The 16,863-nt window shown below is 32.5% G+C and overlaps 3 protein-coding genes across 3 annotated transcripts in view; 2 read left to right on the top strand and 1 right to left on the bottom strand.

The window, feature by feature from the left end:
• The first annotated feature begins 1,174 nt into the window (after positions 1-1,174).
• Positions 1,175-4,742, top strand: LOC116854018 (zinc carboxypeptidase-like). Its single transcript, XM_032835455.1, has 7 exons — positions 1,175-1,303; positions 1,728-1,885; positions 2,243-2,752; positions 3,119-3,203; positions 3,463-3,659; positions 4,066-4,135; positions 4,351-4,742. The coding sequence occupies exons 2-7, from the start codon at positions 1,733-1,735 to the stop codon at positions 4,545-4,547; spliced, it is 1,212 nt and encodes a 403-aa protein (XP_032691346.1). The 5' UTR covers positions 1,175-1,303; positions 1,728-1,732; the 3' UTR covers positions 4,548-4,742.
• A 1,995-nt stretch (positions 4,743-6,737) lies between these two features.
• On the top strand, positions 6,738-11,558 carry LOC116854006 (zinc carboxypeptidase-like). Its single transcript, XM_032835434.1, has 7 exons — positions 6,738-7,117; positions 7,195-7,354; positions 8,495-9,106; positions 9,466-9,574; positions 9,854-10,056; positions 10,888-10,981; positions 11,183-11,558. Exons 2-7 carry the CDS (start codon positions 7,202-7,204, stop codon positions 11,374-11,376), a joined length of 1,365 nt encoding a protein of 454 aa, XP_032691325.1. The 5' UTR covers positions 6,738-7,117; positions 7,195-7,201; the 3' UTR covers positions 11,377-11,558.
• A 1,864-nt stretch (positions 11,559-13,422) lies between these two features.
• The window catches only part of LOC116854047 (4-coumarate--CoA ligase 1-like), a 10,107-nt gene continuing 6,666 nt past the window's right edge, over positions 13,423-16,863 (bottom strand). Inside the window, exons 5-9 of the mRNA XM_032835532.1 lie at positions 15,520-15,995; positions 14,905-15,082; positions 14,552-14,773; positions 14,041-14,270; positions 13,423-13,892 (exon numbers count right to left, since the gene is read on the bottom strand). Coding sequence (XP_032691423.1) covers positions 13,731-13,892; positions 14,041-14,270; positions 14,552-14,773; positions 14,905-15,082; positions 15,520-15,995 — 1,268 coding nt within the window. The 3' untranslated portion in view covers positions 13,423-13,730. The remainder of the gene's footprint in view (positions 13,893-14,040; positions 14,271-14,551; positions 14,774-14,904; positions 15,083-15,519; positions 15,996-16,863) is intronic.

Here is a 16,863-nt window from a genome sequence, read left to right as displayed (position 1 = left end):
TATTATGCTATGAAATCGATTGCTAGTCAAAACTCGTATGAGAAATGTGCTTTTGTTTGCTATAGAATTCAATTAATCTTTATCTGATGAATCATCCGACTTCTTGGCACGGTGTAGATCTGAAATAATATACTATCGTATTTATATATAACGCTGCTAATTTAATATGTTGTCAATAAAGATGACTGGTATAGACTCTGAAAGAAAACAATTAGTAAGAAAGAAGATTAATAAGAGTCGTCGCTAGAGTAGCGTGAGATCTACTCTCTACAGATTACGTATTAGGAAATTCCGTAGATTATGTCAAGAGTGCAAGCGCTTATTACAAACGCTTCGTCTACGAATTATGCGATCAAGATAAATACGGCTTTTCGCTACCGCCCGAATAAATCACTCCGACTGGAAAAGAGAGCCTGGACTCTATCGTGTCCCTGCTAAAGGAAGTGATATTCTCGATAAAGTTTAAGACTTACGATTAATCGATAATAAATAATACTATCGACATTTCGCGCGTCACATAAGAAAATGATACAGCTCGTAAATATTTGATTTTGAATTAACCTCGTGAAAAGATGCGCAAGATAACACTTCGTAGTGGCAACAAAAGACACGATTATCTCCACGTATTTCCAATACTTAAGGCTACAGGAAAAAAGTATAGAAAACAAAGTAATATATTAATCTGCAGTTAATGATATAATTCTATGCAATTGATTTTATTGAGATCTCTCTCTTAATATTCTTCGTATGTCCTAAAAAATTACATTCTTCGAGTTGTGTTGCTTTGCTATATGATGATATATTTTTATTTGATAAAACATTGATCTTCTACATACGAATTTCTAATTAATAAATTTTATTATATTAATTTCTGTATAAATATGCGCATGTTCTTTCGACATTCCTATCCCCTCTTTATGCTCCTTAACATTTTCTTCTCATTATAGTCAATTAGATTGTGTTACAAATTGTCTTATATCATTAACAAAATTATTTCTGATTCCTTCGGGAACTTTTATACATGGTAGCTATGATATGTTACATCAAAGTAAGACTTGAATCTTACTAAAATAAGCGACGGTTGTGAAGCCGTTATTATGCATACGACTGTCAACCTTTCCATTGCAAGGTTAACACAAGGCATAACACAATACATTTGAAGGGTTATCAGCACTTTAGCTTGTCTATGTGACCAGTATATTAACGATAGGAAAACAGGGTATATATAAAGCCGAAAAGTGCTCCTTCGGAACATTCTTCTACTACACTTCGTATAACAGTTAGCGTCTAAATTATCTTTCAAGTAAGTACCGTAAATTTAAATGTAAACTAAAAATTTTGAGAAATTTCACTAGTACAACTTTGGGAAACTTAACAGCCAGATTCTTGGCACAAAATAAAATACATTAGAAGAAACAGTGATGGTATTTAGAATGTTTCTATTACACTCCGGGAAAAGGTATCCTAAAAATAATCTCTCGTGAAACTGAACGGTGTATCTGTCGAAGCATAACAGAGCAAAATAATTTGAAGATTTATACCGATTTATCTATCGCCGAGATTCGGTAACTAAATTTATTGGAATTATAGGATCAATCAATATCTATCTGAATTTGAATCGCTTAAAACATTTATGATAATAAAGACGATGCTACGTAATAAAAAATTAATGAAAATTAATTCACGAGTTAAGATCGAAAGATAACATACAATACGTTTGCACACAGTTACAATGTGGAAGGTGATACTATTATGCGTTTTCGTTGGTATAACGGCCGGCAAGTTAGTCAGCTACGAGAACTATAAGTTGTTTCGTGTTATACCGGAAACAGATGAGCAATTAAAATTGTTGGAATTCTATTATCGACGTTCCACATCAACTTCGGTGAGTGACCATCTTGATTGTAAATTTCATTATAAACAGAAAATTGTTAGTAAGGCATAACTGCTTGTACATTCTATTGCTTTTAATGGTTTTTTACAATATATAATTTTTAATTTTTCATCGATATCGTTCTGAACAATTTCAATATCACAATTTATTTGATTCCTGAAACTTTGATGCATTTGAATCATGAAACATCAACATTTCTGAGTTTAAATTCTTGAAAATATTTAAACCTTAGAACTTCGATGTGTCTGGCATCTAATATTTCGATATTTTATTAAATCCGATACTTGTTTTTTCCAACCGTATTTTCTTTATAAATGTATGCGAAATAAATAAAATGACTGTTCGTAGTTCGACCTATGGAATATGCCAATCAGAATTGGTGGGCAGATATATATTATGGTATCTCCGGACGAAACGAAGTGGTTTAAAATAATAATGGGCTCACTTGACATCGAGTTAAAAGAAGACAATGTTCAAAGATTAATTAACTTGACAATGGAAGAAGGCCAGTCAAGTTCTTTCGACTTTACAAGTTATCATACCCTCGAGGAAATCTACAAAAACTTGGACTACTTGGCTGAGAGGTATCCTGAGAATGTGAAGATCATAGCGGGCGGCTCGACATATGAAGGACGGCAAATTAAGGGCGTGAAGATATCCTTCGAGCCGAACAACCCCGGCGTGTTCCTCGAAGGTGGCATTAATGCCAGGGAATGGATGTCGCCGGCCGTCGTTATGTATATTACACATCAATTACTAAGTAGCAACGATTTTCAAATCAGAAATATGGCTGAAAGCTACGACTGGTATATCTTTCCCGTGTTCAATCCGGATGGATATGTGTACACGCACACCACAGTGAGTGCACGCTTTATAGTAATCTTGTAAAGCAGACGTTAAACTACACTTTTAGCTGAAAACTTTCAAATCCAAAAAAAAAGCATATTTTCCGAGATAATAACGAGGAAACACCATCATCACGTAAGCACACCATCTCTTTGAGATAGTGTGAAAGTTGTCACATTTCTTTATACATTTTATCACTAAACTTAATCTTGCAACTATTGTCTTTAATGTGTGATCTGGTAATAATGATCGTGACGAGCCCAATTAATGGACAACGTCGGTTTCTCGGGAAATATGGATAAAGTTAATATTCGTCATTTCCGTCGGAGATATCATTTATACATTGAAAAGAATTTGTACAAATTGATTTTTCTCCAGGATCGAATGTGGACAAAGACTCGTAAGCCGTACAATAATACCATTGGTAGTAATCCCAACAAGAACTGGGGTTACATGTGGGACGGTAAGTGCTATGATGTGTCTCATGAATGTGAATTATTAATTGGTAATTACTCCGCATGCTCATTAGCGATGTCACGCACGTACGATAAGCTCAAATAATCTTCTCATGCACTTTTTTTTAATACCATTAAACACGATGCAGTCTATTGCGTAGAAAAATTGATCTTATGATAATGTGGCATCGTCTTTATTTGACTTTATTTGCATTATTTATTTTTTATTAATATGTATCATTTTTTTATCACATCTTGTTCTGTCAGGTCATCTGTTTTTTGCCAAATGCAACATGTTTGCCGGACCTAAACCATTCTCTGAAATTGAAACGAAGAGCATGTCCGAATACATCGAATCTATCAAGGATAAATTCTTTGCATATTTTTCATTCCACTCCCAATCAAATGACATAACGTATCCTCCCGACTTCACGAATAACACTGAGCAGTACGATTCAGATATGGTAAGAGATCCCGACAATAAGCTGTACATTTAAAGCGTTCTTCTTCGAAATTGCGTTAAAGTAGAGAGAAATGTATTTTCTTTTAAAGAACAGAACAATGCTTATATATCTCTGTATCCTTTGGATAGTGCAAATTATCATATCATTCAATCGATACATATAGAGAGTACGACTCTGTGGTATATATTTAGCAAATCTTATTATAATAAATTATTCGATTTTACGAAGATGAAGATTCGAAATAATGTATTGTCGCTTCTTTTCGTATATCACTTATGAATTGGAAATATTCGGTCATACGTAATGAGTTTAATTGATGTAGCCATATAATATTTGATTTCGTTGGCGCAATTCATTATTTTTATAGTGTCTTAATTTTTAATAATATTAATAATTTTAATTTTAGAGGAGAATCGCCTTATCGTTTAGTATATCTGAATATAGTTATGAATTCAACAATGTCTTCAAAACAAGCGGTAAGCATTCAAAATAACTCACTCGAGACTTGCTTAGGAATTTTTTATATAATTTTTAAACAAAACATCGCGGAGCTTATTTTATTGTCGTATTTAATTCTTTAGGATTGTAACTCAAATCATTCTGCTATACTATATCTCATCTATATGAGTTTTTAATTCTAAATATGGTAGTAGATTATCAAAACAATTAAACGCGAAACTTTTTCTTTTAGATTTAGATGATGGAAGTTCCATAACTTATATCAAGGGAACGTATAACAAACCTCTTGTTTTTGCTTATGGATTACAAGATAGACGTTATAAGGATGGTTTCTTGCAACCGCCCAGGCGAATCGTTTGGTATGGACAGGAGGCTGTTTGTCGTCTAAAAAACATGTTAGAGCGGGCAAAATTTTATTTAAACAAATAATTTGTTATTTTATAACAAATATTACTAAAATAATACTACTTTCTTTTACTCGATATGTCGCGCGTGTGACATCTTGGTTCGAAGATGCACAATAATGCACTTTGTATCCAGGAAAAATAACAAATTTGTGTTTTCAATGTCTAGGAGATAAAAAAGAAAAAAAATAAAATATATCTCTAAATATGTAATCGAAAATGAATTGTGACATTGTATGTAACCACCTCTTTCTCTTTCATCCCTATATATTTTAGTATTCCTTCCGCTAATATCACTGACTGTGATCACACAGCATACTAAGCGTTTCTGTTTTTCTGATAGTATATCGATCTTCTCGCTCCGCTTTTTCCAATTTTACTTCTCATGTGTCTTAATATGTTACAGTGTCTTAATATGTTACAGATTTCTTAATGTTATTAGAATAACATAGACACATGCTACCACCGAAATTTAGCTAATTTGTTATTTTTATTAATCTGCAACATACATATATATACATGTACACATAGCAGAGAAGGTTCCGAGTCAATAAATGTACGAAAGTACATTTAAAGTACAGAAATGTACGAACCGTAGGGTCTTAATCTTCGCTGTAACACACACACAAATACACGAAAGAGATGTAAATTCGATCGAGCCACGTGGTACTTGGATAATGCTAATGCTGGCGGTACTGTAACTTTCAAGTCTCATATCTCGACAAATATTTAACGAAAGAATACTTTGTTATAGTATTTGGAAAAACTCTCGAGATAAGCTACAAGAATGTATAAAAAAATGGGGACCTCTTTTAAATAATTTAACCCTCTACTAACACCCTACTAGGCGCAACATAAACCTGAGACTCAAAACCTAATAACGTCATTTACTGGCTTTCTTTGAACCTCATAAATATTACCTGAAACATTTTTCTCTAAAGTGTATATTTCAAGAGATATTTTAATATGTCATTTAAAATGGGACATCCTGTATATATAAACCTGCAATAGGATTGCTCAGAGTATACATTCCTTAAATTCACTTCATGGAGACGGAACGAGCGATATTTCACATCTGAATTGTCCTGTACGTATCATAAATTATAATCATAATTAAATCATAAGTGCGAGTTTATGTCATTTTTGTAAAAAAACTCATGAATTTATCTTCGGGAAATTTAACAGCCACGTTCTCGACATGAAATGTCCGTTGATTTGTCTTTACCTGCAAACATTATTTCTTTATTCTTCGCTGTAAAGATCGCATTTCAAGAGATTATACATTTTTTAAGTTTATTTTTAAAAATACTCCGGGTATCAAAATTATATTTAAAAAATTATATATGATATAATCAAAATTATATATGTGTCAATATTTAATATATAATATTTAATATTTATTATATATTTTATGTTATGTAGAATGAAATTCACTAAATATAAATGTTTTGAAAATACGTCTTCTGCTTCAGATTTTCAAATAAATACACTTATTCGAAACGTTTTCATATGCAAAAGAACGTTTAAAAATTGTCATCCTTTATTATGACGCTTTATTTTAATGCTCCAATCCTAAGTAGAATTATAAGATTTGTAACTTGCTCTCGTAAAATTCGTAAAAATTTATAAGTGAATGATATACTTATGAGAATAATGTAGAATAAGTTGACGTGTTAAACATCGTGGTATTATCTATGATTAATATAATAATATTAACTCATCTAATTAAATTACGTACAAAGAATAATTAATAATTAATTATTGTAAACAATTGGTTATATGTTCAACAGAGACATTTTAAATCTCTAATAAAACTATAAGGATGCAAATATTCTTCGGATAGATAAAAGATTCCATATTTTGCAAAATTTAGTTAGTATTCAAGTCTATTAGATTGAGTAATGTTGTAAATTATCATGTCGAATTAATAATATTAATTGTAGGTCTTTCGACCATTTTACTCGTAACAACTATGGAGCTTATGTGTTGCATAAAAATAATACCTAAATCTCACTAAAATGAATAAGTGACCTAAGGTAGCCTCAACGCATACGATTATCGACATTTTCGTGACGAGTCCCATAACTCATTAACCGAATAAGATAACAACCCTTTTTTTTTGTGTCTTTAATCTCATGATAACTTGCACTTATTCTAAATGCACTGTGTTAATGGAGAAATGGTATTTAAAGTCGAAAGGAGATTCATCGAAAAACATATTCTTCCAATACGCTCCGTGAAGAACAGAACAAAGTGTATCCAACGTCTAAATTGCCATTCGGCCAAGTACCGTATGTTGAAGTGCAAACTAAAGATTTCCATCGAGAAAATTTACGAATTTATTTTTCGAAAAATTTAACAGAAAACGCAATTAAATACAGCGGACTAAGTGGTGATATTTAAAGTTCTGTTTCGCCAAAAGGGTAAACCAACTATAAATCCCGTCGAACTAAACCATAGCAATCGAACAGTGTATTTCCCGAAGCGCATAAACTAATTTGAAGATAAATATTGATATCTACGAGATCGCAACGAGATTTGGAAGTTGGATTTATTGAAAAAACACAGTTAATACAGTTATTCTTGATAATCGAGGTGACTCTACATAGTGATAATAATTAATGAAAATTTATTGTGCAAGATAAAATTACAGAATAACATATTGTATACAGAGTTATCATGTGGAAGGCGATACTACTATGTGCTTTCGTGGGTTTGACGGCCAGCGAGAAGATCTTTTACGAAAACTATAAATTGTACGTTGTTATACCCCATAAACAGCAGGACCTAGATTATCTGAATATTTTTTATAAGTATGACTCAGCACGCGAGGTGAGTAGACGACTTCATTGAAAATATTATTGTAAGCGGAAAATCTTTCGAAAGTTGTTATTACTGGTACATTCTATTGCTTTTAACGTTATTTACAAAATATAATTTTTAACTTTGTGTTAATATTGTTTTGAATAATTGTGACACCATGATCTTTTTAAGCCCTAGAACTTTGATGTTTTTGAATTCTAAAACATTTCTGAGTTCTGGAGTTTCAATATTTGGTGGAATTTCAATGTTTCTGGATTTCGAAACTTCGATATTTTATTAATCCCAACACTTGATCTTTTTCAACAAAGGAGGGAGTGCAATTTGGGTCAATTTTTGCTTATTAAAAGTAACTTTAGTGGAACATAAATTTACATTAAATAATTATAACTTTCTTTATTATAACTTTATAAATTATAACTTTAATTATAATTTTATAATTTATAAATTATAACATACTTCGATTATATTAAATAAAAGGTTTCTGAAATATTTACAGATTTATTCAATATTTAGTTATTTTTCCTACCAGATATAATGGAGAGTAGATAATATTTTGAGTTATTAAATCCACAAGTGACGCCGTGGGGTCCTTATTTGTATTTTAATCATTAAGATTTCAATTATAATATTATTTCATTGATATATTAGTTTTTCTAAAACATATTTACTGACTTTTTCAATTATAATTTATTCCTATTCCCAGACTTAATCGAGAATAGAAGATTTGCAGTTCATAAGTATACGAGGTAACAACGCAGAATCTTCATTTCTATCTTCCTGACTTATGTATGCAATTGGCTTCATATTATCTTCCAAATTCATATGAAATCCTCTAAAGAAAGAATAGTGAATCGTATTTGTAACAGTTTTTGTAATACCGAATGGGAAGTAAACCAGAAACAAGATTAGTTACATCATTAGAGAACTCATATCAGCGAGTCACTTGGCTATATAACAGAGCGATTTTCAAAATGTTCCCATGGGCTATCAGTGATATAATTATTATTTTTATATATTAGATAACCCATATAATGTAAATTTATATTTCATTAAAGTTACGTTTAATAGGCAGAAATTGATCCAAATTGCACTCCTTCCTTTTTATTATGAATGTATGCAATATAAATAAAATGCGACGTCCGTTCATAGTACGACTATTGGAAAATACCAGACGAGTTAACTGCACCCACAGAAATTATGGTATCTCCAGAAAGTGAGGATATGTTTAAGATGAGAATGAAAGTAGGCATGATGACATACATGAATTTAACCAATAATGTCCAAAAGTTGATTAACAATACAATGGAAGAAGATGAGTCCAATGATATCCAAGAATTCATTAATAAGATAACGAGAAGAGACCAGGCAATCAATAATCTCGAAAAAGGAGGTAACGAAAAAGAAAGAGAAAAACAGCCAAGTTCCTTCGACTTCACAAGTTATCATACTCTCGAGGAGATCTACCAAAACCTGGACGACTTGGCTGAGAGGTATCCTAAGAATGTGAAGATTATAGTGGCCGGCACAACATTCGAAGGACGGCAGATCAAGGGCGTGAAAGTATCTTTCAAGCCGAACAAGGCGCCCGGCGTGTTTCTCGAAGGTGGCACTAACGCCAGGGAATGGATGACGCCAGCCGTTGTCATGTACATAACGCACCAATTATTGAATAACGATCACATCAAACATAAAGTCCGGAACTACAATTGGTACATTTTCCCCGTGTTCAATCCGGACGGATATGTATACACGCACACGACGGTGAGTGCACGTTCTACAGCAATCTCGTAAAGCAGACGTTAAACTACACTTTTAGCTGGAGACTTTCAAATCCAGAAACAAGATATGGTCCATAGGATAATAACGAGAAAGCACCATCGTTGCGTAATCTCTTTGAGATAGCGTGAAAATTGTCATATTCCTTCACAGGCTTTACCATCAAATATAATCTTGCAATCATTTTCTTTAATGTGTGATTAGTATTTGATAATAATGATTGTGGTATGCCCCATTAATGTACAGCGATTTTTCGGGAGATCAGGGTGAAGTCAATATTCACTATTTTCGTCGGATATCATTTATACATTGTAGAAAATGTGTACAAATCGAATTTCCTGCAGGATCGATTATGGGTAAAGAACCGTAAGCCAGTCAGCAATGAATTTTCAATAGGAACCGAGCAGTGCATTGGTACCAATCTCAACAAAAACTGGGATTACGAATGGAACAGTGAGTACTGTGATGTCTGATGAACTATGAATGTGATTTGTTAATTGACAATTGCTTCGTATACTTCGTATACTCGTTAGCGACGCCATGCACGTGCGACAAGTTCAATTAAATCTTCTCATGTATTTTCTTTGAGTACCATTGAACGCGATGCACTGTATCGCGTACAAAGTTTGATTTTAAGAAACCTCAACGCGCAGCAACAATTTTATTTCTATCAATTATTTTTTATTAATAACTAATATTTTTTAACATTATCGTATTTGTTCCAATTCTTAGCTGGAGGCACTTCTGTCCAACCATGCTCCAACGGATTTCCCGGAATCGAACCGTTTTCTGAAATTGAAACGTCGAGCATATCCAAGTACATCGAATCTATCCAGAATGAATTCAGTGTATACTTCTCATTCCATTCCGAATCGGATGCTGTGATGTATTCTCCCAATAAAGAAATGGATAGTATGGCCAACGAGATCGTTATGGTAAGAGAATAATGAACTATTATCAAGAGACGCAGTGACATCTCGCGCTAAATGAACGCATAAAGCGAGGAATGAGACTGCCACGCGTATGTCACTTTACTTCGTACATTATTTATGAATGAAAAATATTAGCGAAGCGACGTTTCTAGTTCAGCGAAGGCAAGATTATCACTATTGCAACGGCTAATCGGACTGAGTTTTAAGTAGACTTAATCGATTTGGCCAGAATCCAATTACATAACAAAATTATTTTTATTTTTGTCCTATATGTTTAATGTGAGAAGATATTCTAGTAGAAAGTTCAAAGTTGTCCGAAATCTCCCAGTTTTCGTATTCGTTTCCGTCGTTGACGGAATCCTTTTACTTTGTCAATCATTAAATAATATGTAATACCACTATTAAATAATATGTATTTCGACTACTTGTCGACACTGTGGGATACACTGCGATTAATGTGTTACCATACGATTATAGATTTATTATTTTGACTATCAAATACGTATTAGAAAACGTATTCTCTTCAAGAGAACAGAACAATCGTCGCTAATATTTCTATCTCCTCGAGACAGACGCATATAATCATATCATTAAATCGATGCTTATAGAAAGTGTGACTCTACTTTTCATGTACTCAGCAAATCCTATTTAATTAATTTATTTCACGATTGTAAAGTTTCAAAAAAATGTACTGCTACTTTTCTTCGTACATGAATTAAAAATATTCAGCCAACGAGTAAAAATGATTTAACCATATAATATTTGAACTCGTTGGCGCAATTCTCAAATTCAGTTAATCACTTTACAGTGTCCTAATCGTATTAATGTTTTCAGAAAACTATCGTGGACGAGGGGATGTTAAACACAGACCATATATATGTTAATGGTGTAGAACGTTTTCGCATCCCACATATCTTCAAGTTGACCAGTAAATATTCAAAATGCATTTTATTCCAAATTTATCTGGCTTGTTTAGGAATGCTTTCATATAATTTTGGAGCATTAACATCGGGAATTATTTTATTGTCGTATTTAATGTTTAACAGTCTTAACTCGAATTACTTCCCAGTATTTAATCATGCAGATTGTAGCGAAGTATTGAACAGTTAAATTTGAAATTTCTTTTTAGATACAACTAGCGGAAGTGCTGCGCATTATATCAGAAACAAACACCAAAAATCCCTTGTTTTCTCTTACGGATTACATAATGATATATATGGTTTCTTGCAACCGCCCGATCTAATCGTCTCCACTGGAAACAACTCTACGTATTCTATATTAAGAATGTTAACACAGGCAGAATATAATTTACTTTTCTGGTAAAGAAAACTTTCTCTAGTTAATGATATAGGTAATAAATAATACTACAACCTGTGATATATCCGTTTGAAGGTGCACAACATTACACTTTGTATCTAAGAAAAATGACAAGTTTATATTTTCGACGTCAGAGTCGTAAAAAAGAAAAGAAAATAAAGTACCGTATATATATTAATCTTCATATATATAATGCCTATAATTGATTTTAACATATCATTAACATATCATTAAACTGATTCTAATGGAATGTGCGATTCTATTTTACATATTTAGCAAACCCCATTTAATCAACTGATTTCATAATTGTGAAGTTTCAGAGCAAGGTGCTGCCACTTCTCTTTGTATTCATGTATCATTATTCACGAATTAAAAATATAATTAAAAACTTGACATATGTTTCTTCTGTTATAAATATACGTATTTTTGCCTACAACATTATATGTATATTTATAGAATATTCAATTCAAATATTTTTGAATTAAAATAGAAATATTTATAGAATATTTTGTGCTATCTGAGTGCGCGTGTTTATGAAAAATATATTTTCCGAGGTAATAAAACAATCATCAAACTATTTCCTTGAAATAATGCAAATTATCATGTTATTAAAATTATCATGTTATGAAAGTACTAGTCTATTCTATATATTTATCAACTACCCAGATAGCCAAGACTGCAAAAGTCCCTGAGCGCTCACTCAGGGCGCTAAGGGATTGCCAGAATTAATTAATTAATATCTCGTTAACTAATTATCGGATCCAAAAATAGAAGAAAAACTTTCAGTTCCAAATTGCACTTCCTACCTATCCCTAAGAGGTTTTACCAATTGTGGGACACCTTGTATGTATATATATATATATATATATACTTTTTTTCTTATGAAGTTTACTGTGTTCAATTATGCATGTGACAATTTCGCCAACGTCTATTATGACACGGTACGCGCGCCTGCCGACGAGGCAACCCGTCGTACTGACCTGTATGTAAATGCAACACCTTGTATGTATATATATATATATATATATATATATATATATATATATATATATATGCTTCTACAACAATTCACTAACAATTAACACTTACCAGTACAAATTCAGTTTAAAAAGTATACAAACAAAAGTAACAAGAATAAAATTGTATTATGTGTATACAATATTTTTACAAATATAATACAATATTCAATGTATAGCTTATGTATATGTAGCTTAGATTAGTAATATTTTGTTACTTCCGCTTTCTATTAAATAAACCTACTTTTTCCCATAAATTGATACTAACTTATATTCTTAGAAAAATCTTAATATCTTTTTCCTTTTAGTTAATATAAAAGAGGTATTTGATTATCTTTTCTTCAATTATTGGAGACATATTTTGGTCAATTCTTAACATTTTTTGTCTTAAGGACGATAAAAAATAATAAAATATAACATGTTAACTATCTAGGTAAAAAAATTTGTAAAGTGTAAATTTTTTGAAAACATATGCACTTTTACACTCACGCATGCATGCACACACACACACACACACACTCTCTCTCTTTCTCCCTCCCTCTTTTGATATCTTGCAAACTGAGGTCTAAATATTCCTCGTTAATTATAAGCAAATAAATACATTAAATACTGTCAAACTGTTTTAAACATATTTTCTCATAGATCTCACGAAAAACATATATACAGGATATTTGATAATTACTGACTGTTGTATGTAAAAAAAACTTAACTAAAATTCTTTTACCATCTAGTAAACAACCATAAAATTGTGTAATTGTTTACGTTAAGTAGAAATACAAACAGAGTATCATATGACCGCTCATGTGCAGATAGAATTTATCAAATTAAACGAAAAAGTCCCATAACACTTTGTAAACAACTATGATAATTATTGAACAACTATGATAATTATTAAACAACTATGATATTAATTAAAAGAAGCGAATAATGCAGTAGGGCGATCTTCTCTCAAAAGAAGATGTCTAATCCAAAATGTCTAAATCTGTTAATAATCTTTTGGCAACAAAAAGCGGTGCATAATATTGTTCAACAAAGGCAATTATAAAAAAATATATTTCTCTTAGCTTCTGCTACTGTACAACACAATAAAGTTAAAGTTCAAGATACAAGTTCAAGGTAGTTTTCATACAAGTCGAAAGCTCGCTGAGAAACACTTCTAGATTTCTTATTGTTAATATTAAAACATTAAAATTAAGAAAATAAAATAATGTTAATAAAACGATAAATGTATATATACATATAAATAAAAAATCAATTTCCAAAAATAAAATTAACACTTATGTTCCCACTCTAGTCATACAAATATCTATTGCTTTGGAAATATAAATATAACTTCGTAGTACTTTACTTCATTTCTAGTTTCTTAGCCATTGCCTTCAATTCTTTTCTCGCAATTTTGCCGGATCCTGTGTAAGGAAAATTATCCAAGAACACCACGCCAGCACGTAGTTTAAAGTGATCCATCATATTATTTGCCACAAACTCGATCAGTTCTTGCTCCGTTATCTGCGAGAAACGCAATTTGTTTATTGTGAACAACACGCTTTGTCTTATACGTGTTAACATGAATAACGAGAGTCTATGTATTCTATCAATTTCTATCAAATTCTATATTCTTCAAAATTAATTCTCTGAGTACGTTAAGGAATTCTACCTTGAAACCGGACTTCCTGGTGGCGTAAGCTATAGGATGTTCGTCATCTGTTGAATGAGGCACTGCCACCACTGCGACCTCTAACACTGCTGGATGTGACATTAGGACAGTTTCTATCTCTCCGGGTGAGATCTGATGTCCTCTATACTTTATAAGCTCTTTCAATCTGTCAATCACAAACAATTCGCCATCCTCGTCGAAATAGCAGAGATCACCCGAATGCAGCCATCCTGAAAAAAAATTCGAATTACTTTGAACATCCTACGTATATGTGTACATGTGAGAGAGAAAGAGAGAGAGAGAGAGAGAGAGAGAGAGAGAGAGAGAGAGAAACAATTTGTAATTTACAAATTATTGCAACAAATAGAGAAAAACAATTTATTGCATATCAATTAACACTAACAGTTCTTTCGCCTTGCTAACATTTGTCAACTTATATGATCTGAGCACAAGAAGTTAATATAAGAAATAATACAAGAATACAAGAATACAAAGAGCAGAATTTCATTACCTTCTTTATCAACAGTGCTGTTGGTTGCCTCGGGATTTTTATAATAACCGTTCATCATGTTCGGCGATTTCGCCCACAGCTCTCCCGTTTCATTCGGTCCGACAGCTTTTCCAGTAGTCGGATCTATTATCTTTATTTGCACATTTCGCGTCGGCGTTCCACAAGAACCGCACTTATGGTACGGCATCTGACACGTTACTATTCCTCCCATTTCCGTCATCCCTGAAAGTGTGAAATAAACTATCAAGAGAGAGAGAGAGAGAGAGAGAAAGAGAGAGATAGTCGTCTTTTTCGGCAATAAATCGTTTTGAAGTCGATGTTATGTCTTTCCATTTATCGAATTAAGTATTTACCATAAGCCTGCAAAACCTCAACGTGCGGTAAAACACGTTGTAATTCCTTCTGTGACTCCATCTTGAGGATAGCACCGCCACAAAAGATTATTTTCAAAGACGATAAGGAATAATTCTTCACGTGACCAGCTTTAAGAAACCGATTTGTCATGCTTGTGCTTATAAAAAGCCATGTTACCTAAAACGATAAAAACCGATTATTTCAGGATTTTCGGCCAAATTTGCTGTAATTGCTCGCAGTGACGAAGCGGAAGTAAGATAAATCACATAATTTACTTAATAAGTGTGTAAGTCATAAAAAATATGACAAAGTTCATCGAGAAAATTGATGCGAGTCGCTATTATTGCTTGTCACATACTATTAGTTACCAACACGCAAAGACGATGCATAATAATATTTTACTTGCAAATTTTAATTCGTATGACAAGGAAACGGCGTGTCAATCAAAGTGAGTCAAGTTAATAACATGCGATTATAGTACGTAACGTGAAAAATAACAAGATTTGCGTAGCAGTACGCGTAAAATGAGTACGTTTATATAAATATTCACTGATTAGCAACAGATCGTTATTGCGTTAACGACCGATCTCGATGAGTTCTCAAGTTGCCTTTACCTTGTACTTATCGATTAAGATACATGTCATTTCTTCATCGAATTCCGGATAGATGATTATCTTGGCACCTTGATTAATTGCTTTCGAGTTAAGCAACGTTCCACTGACCCAATAAAGCGATGAGAACCAGAGTGCGACCGTATTATTCAGGTCTATCGCGTTCTCCTCGTTCATCGACAACATAGCATAATTGGATAACTCGACTCCTTTCGGCATCCCCGTGGTGCCAGACGAGTGCAGGATGCACACCGTTCTCTTAATATCGTCGGTCTCGATATAGCGGAAACCCATCGCCTGCGAGTCGCTATATTTACTCAAAATGCTTGCGAACGAGATCACATTGGGATGTTTGCCGAAGACCACCAACTTGGCATTATATTTATTCTCGTGTATCGCTTGCAGCACCACGTTTACGGAACGCTCGTTGCAGAAGATTATTTTCGGCATGGTCAACTGCAGCACGTGCAGCGCGGTCTCTGAAAATGGTGAAACCTCGTCGTACGAGAACAGCTAGTTAACCTTTTTCCCACCACCAACTTGCAATTTACCTTTCTAATTAACTTCACAGTTAGCTGTTCTCAAATTTGAAGTTTTACTTAATTCCAAAGTTTCACTTAGTTCCATAGTTAATTAAAAAATTAATTGAAAATTTATTATAGAGAAGTATAAGTAAAGAGCACAATATCGCGTAAATAATTAACAATCGATCATATGTTCAAAGTAATTTAAAGTATAATTTATAATTAAAACAATTTAAATTAAAGTGAGAGAATTAAGACTTTTAAGAATCAAAATTGCCGTTGCAAACTGAAATTTTTACCGGTTTTTCGCGATCTGTTATACGCGGCGAATCAACCTTCCATATCAAATCCGACACTTTATCCCAATTATTATTAATATTACGAATACTCATTTCTTATTCCAGTTAAATACACACTCATTTTTACTTGATTTGAATGTTGCGGAAAATAAAGTAACGGTCCTAATTATGAATAACTTTCAATGTTAGAATAACTTTTGTTCATTTACATAGATTCTTCCGTCTAGAAGTATATACGATATGTTACATGATAGGTGTGATAAGTTATATGATAGGTGTGAGTCTATTATATATAATGTAAAATTAAAGCAAAATTTAATTGAAATATTAGGACCTTAACTTAGTTTCCGCCCAAAAAATACTGAGAAAAAGCATTTATTGTAAAAAATTTATTTAAATTATTTCAATGAAAGTATTTTCCATCACTTTCTACAACTTTTTGCCATCTTTCTGGCAACTGGGCGATACCATCTCGATAAAACGATGTTTGTTTCGAAGCAATCCATTCGTCCACCCATTCTCGC

The sequence above is a fragment of the Odontomachus brunneus genome, unplaced genomic scaffold (genome assembly GCF_010583005.1).
Source record: "Odontomachus brunneus isolate Ranch 3 - 2012 unplaced genomic scaffold, Obru_v1 Obru_scaffold_007, whole genome shotgun sequence".
NCBI lineage: Eukaryota > Metazoa > Arthropoda > Insecta > Hymenoptera > Formicidae > Odontomachus > Odontomachus brunneus.
The sequence above is the reverse complement of the archived record's forward strand: the minus strand, read 5'-3'. Positions and strand labels throughout refer to the sequence as shown.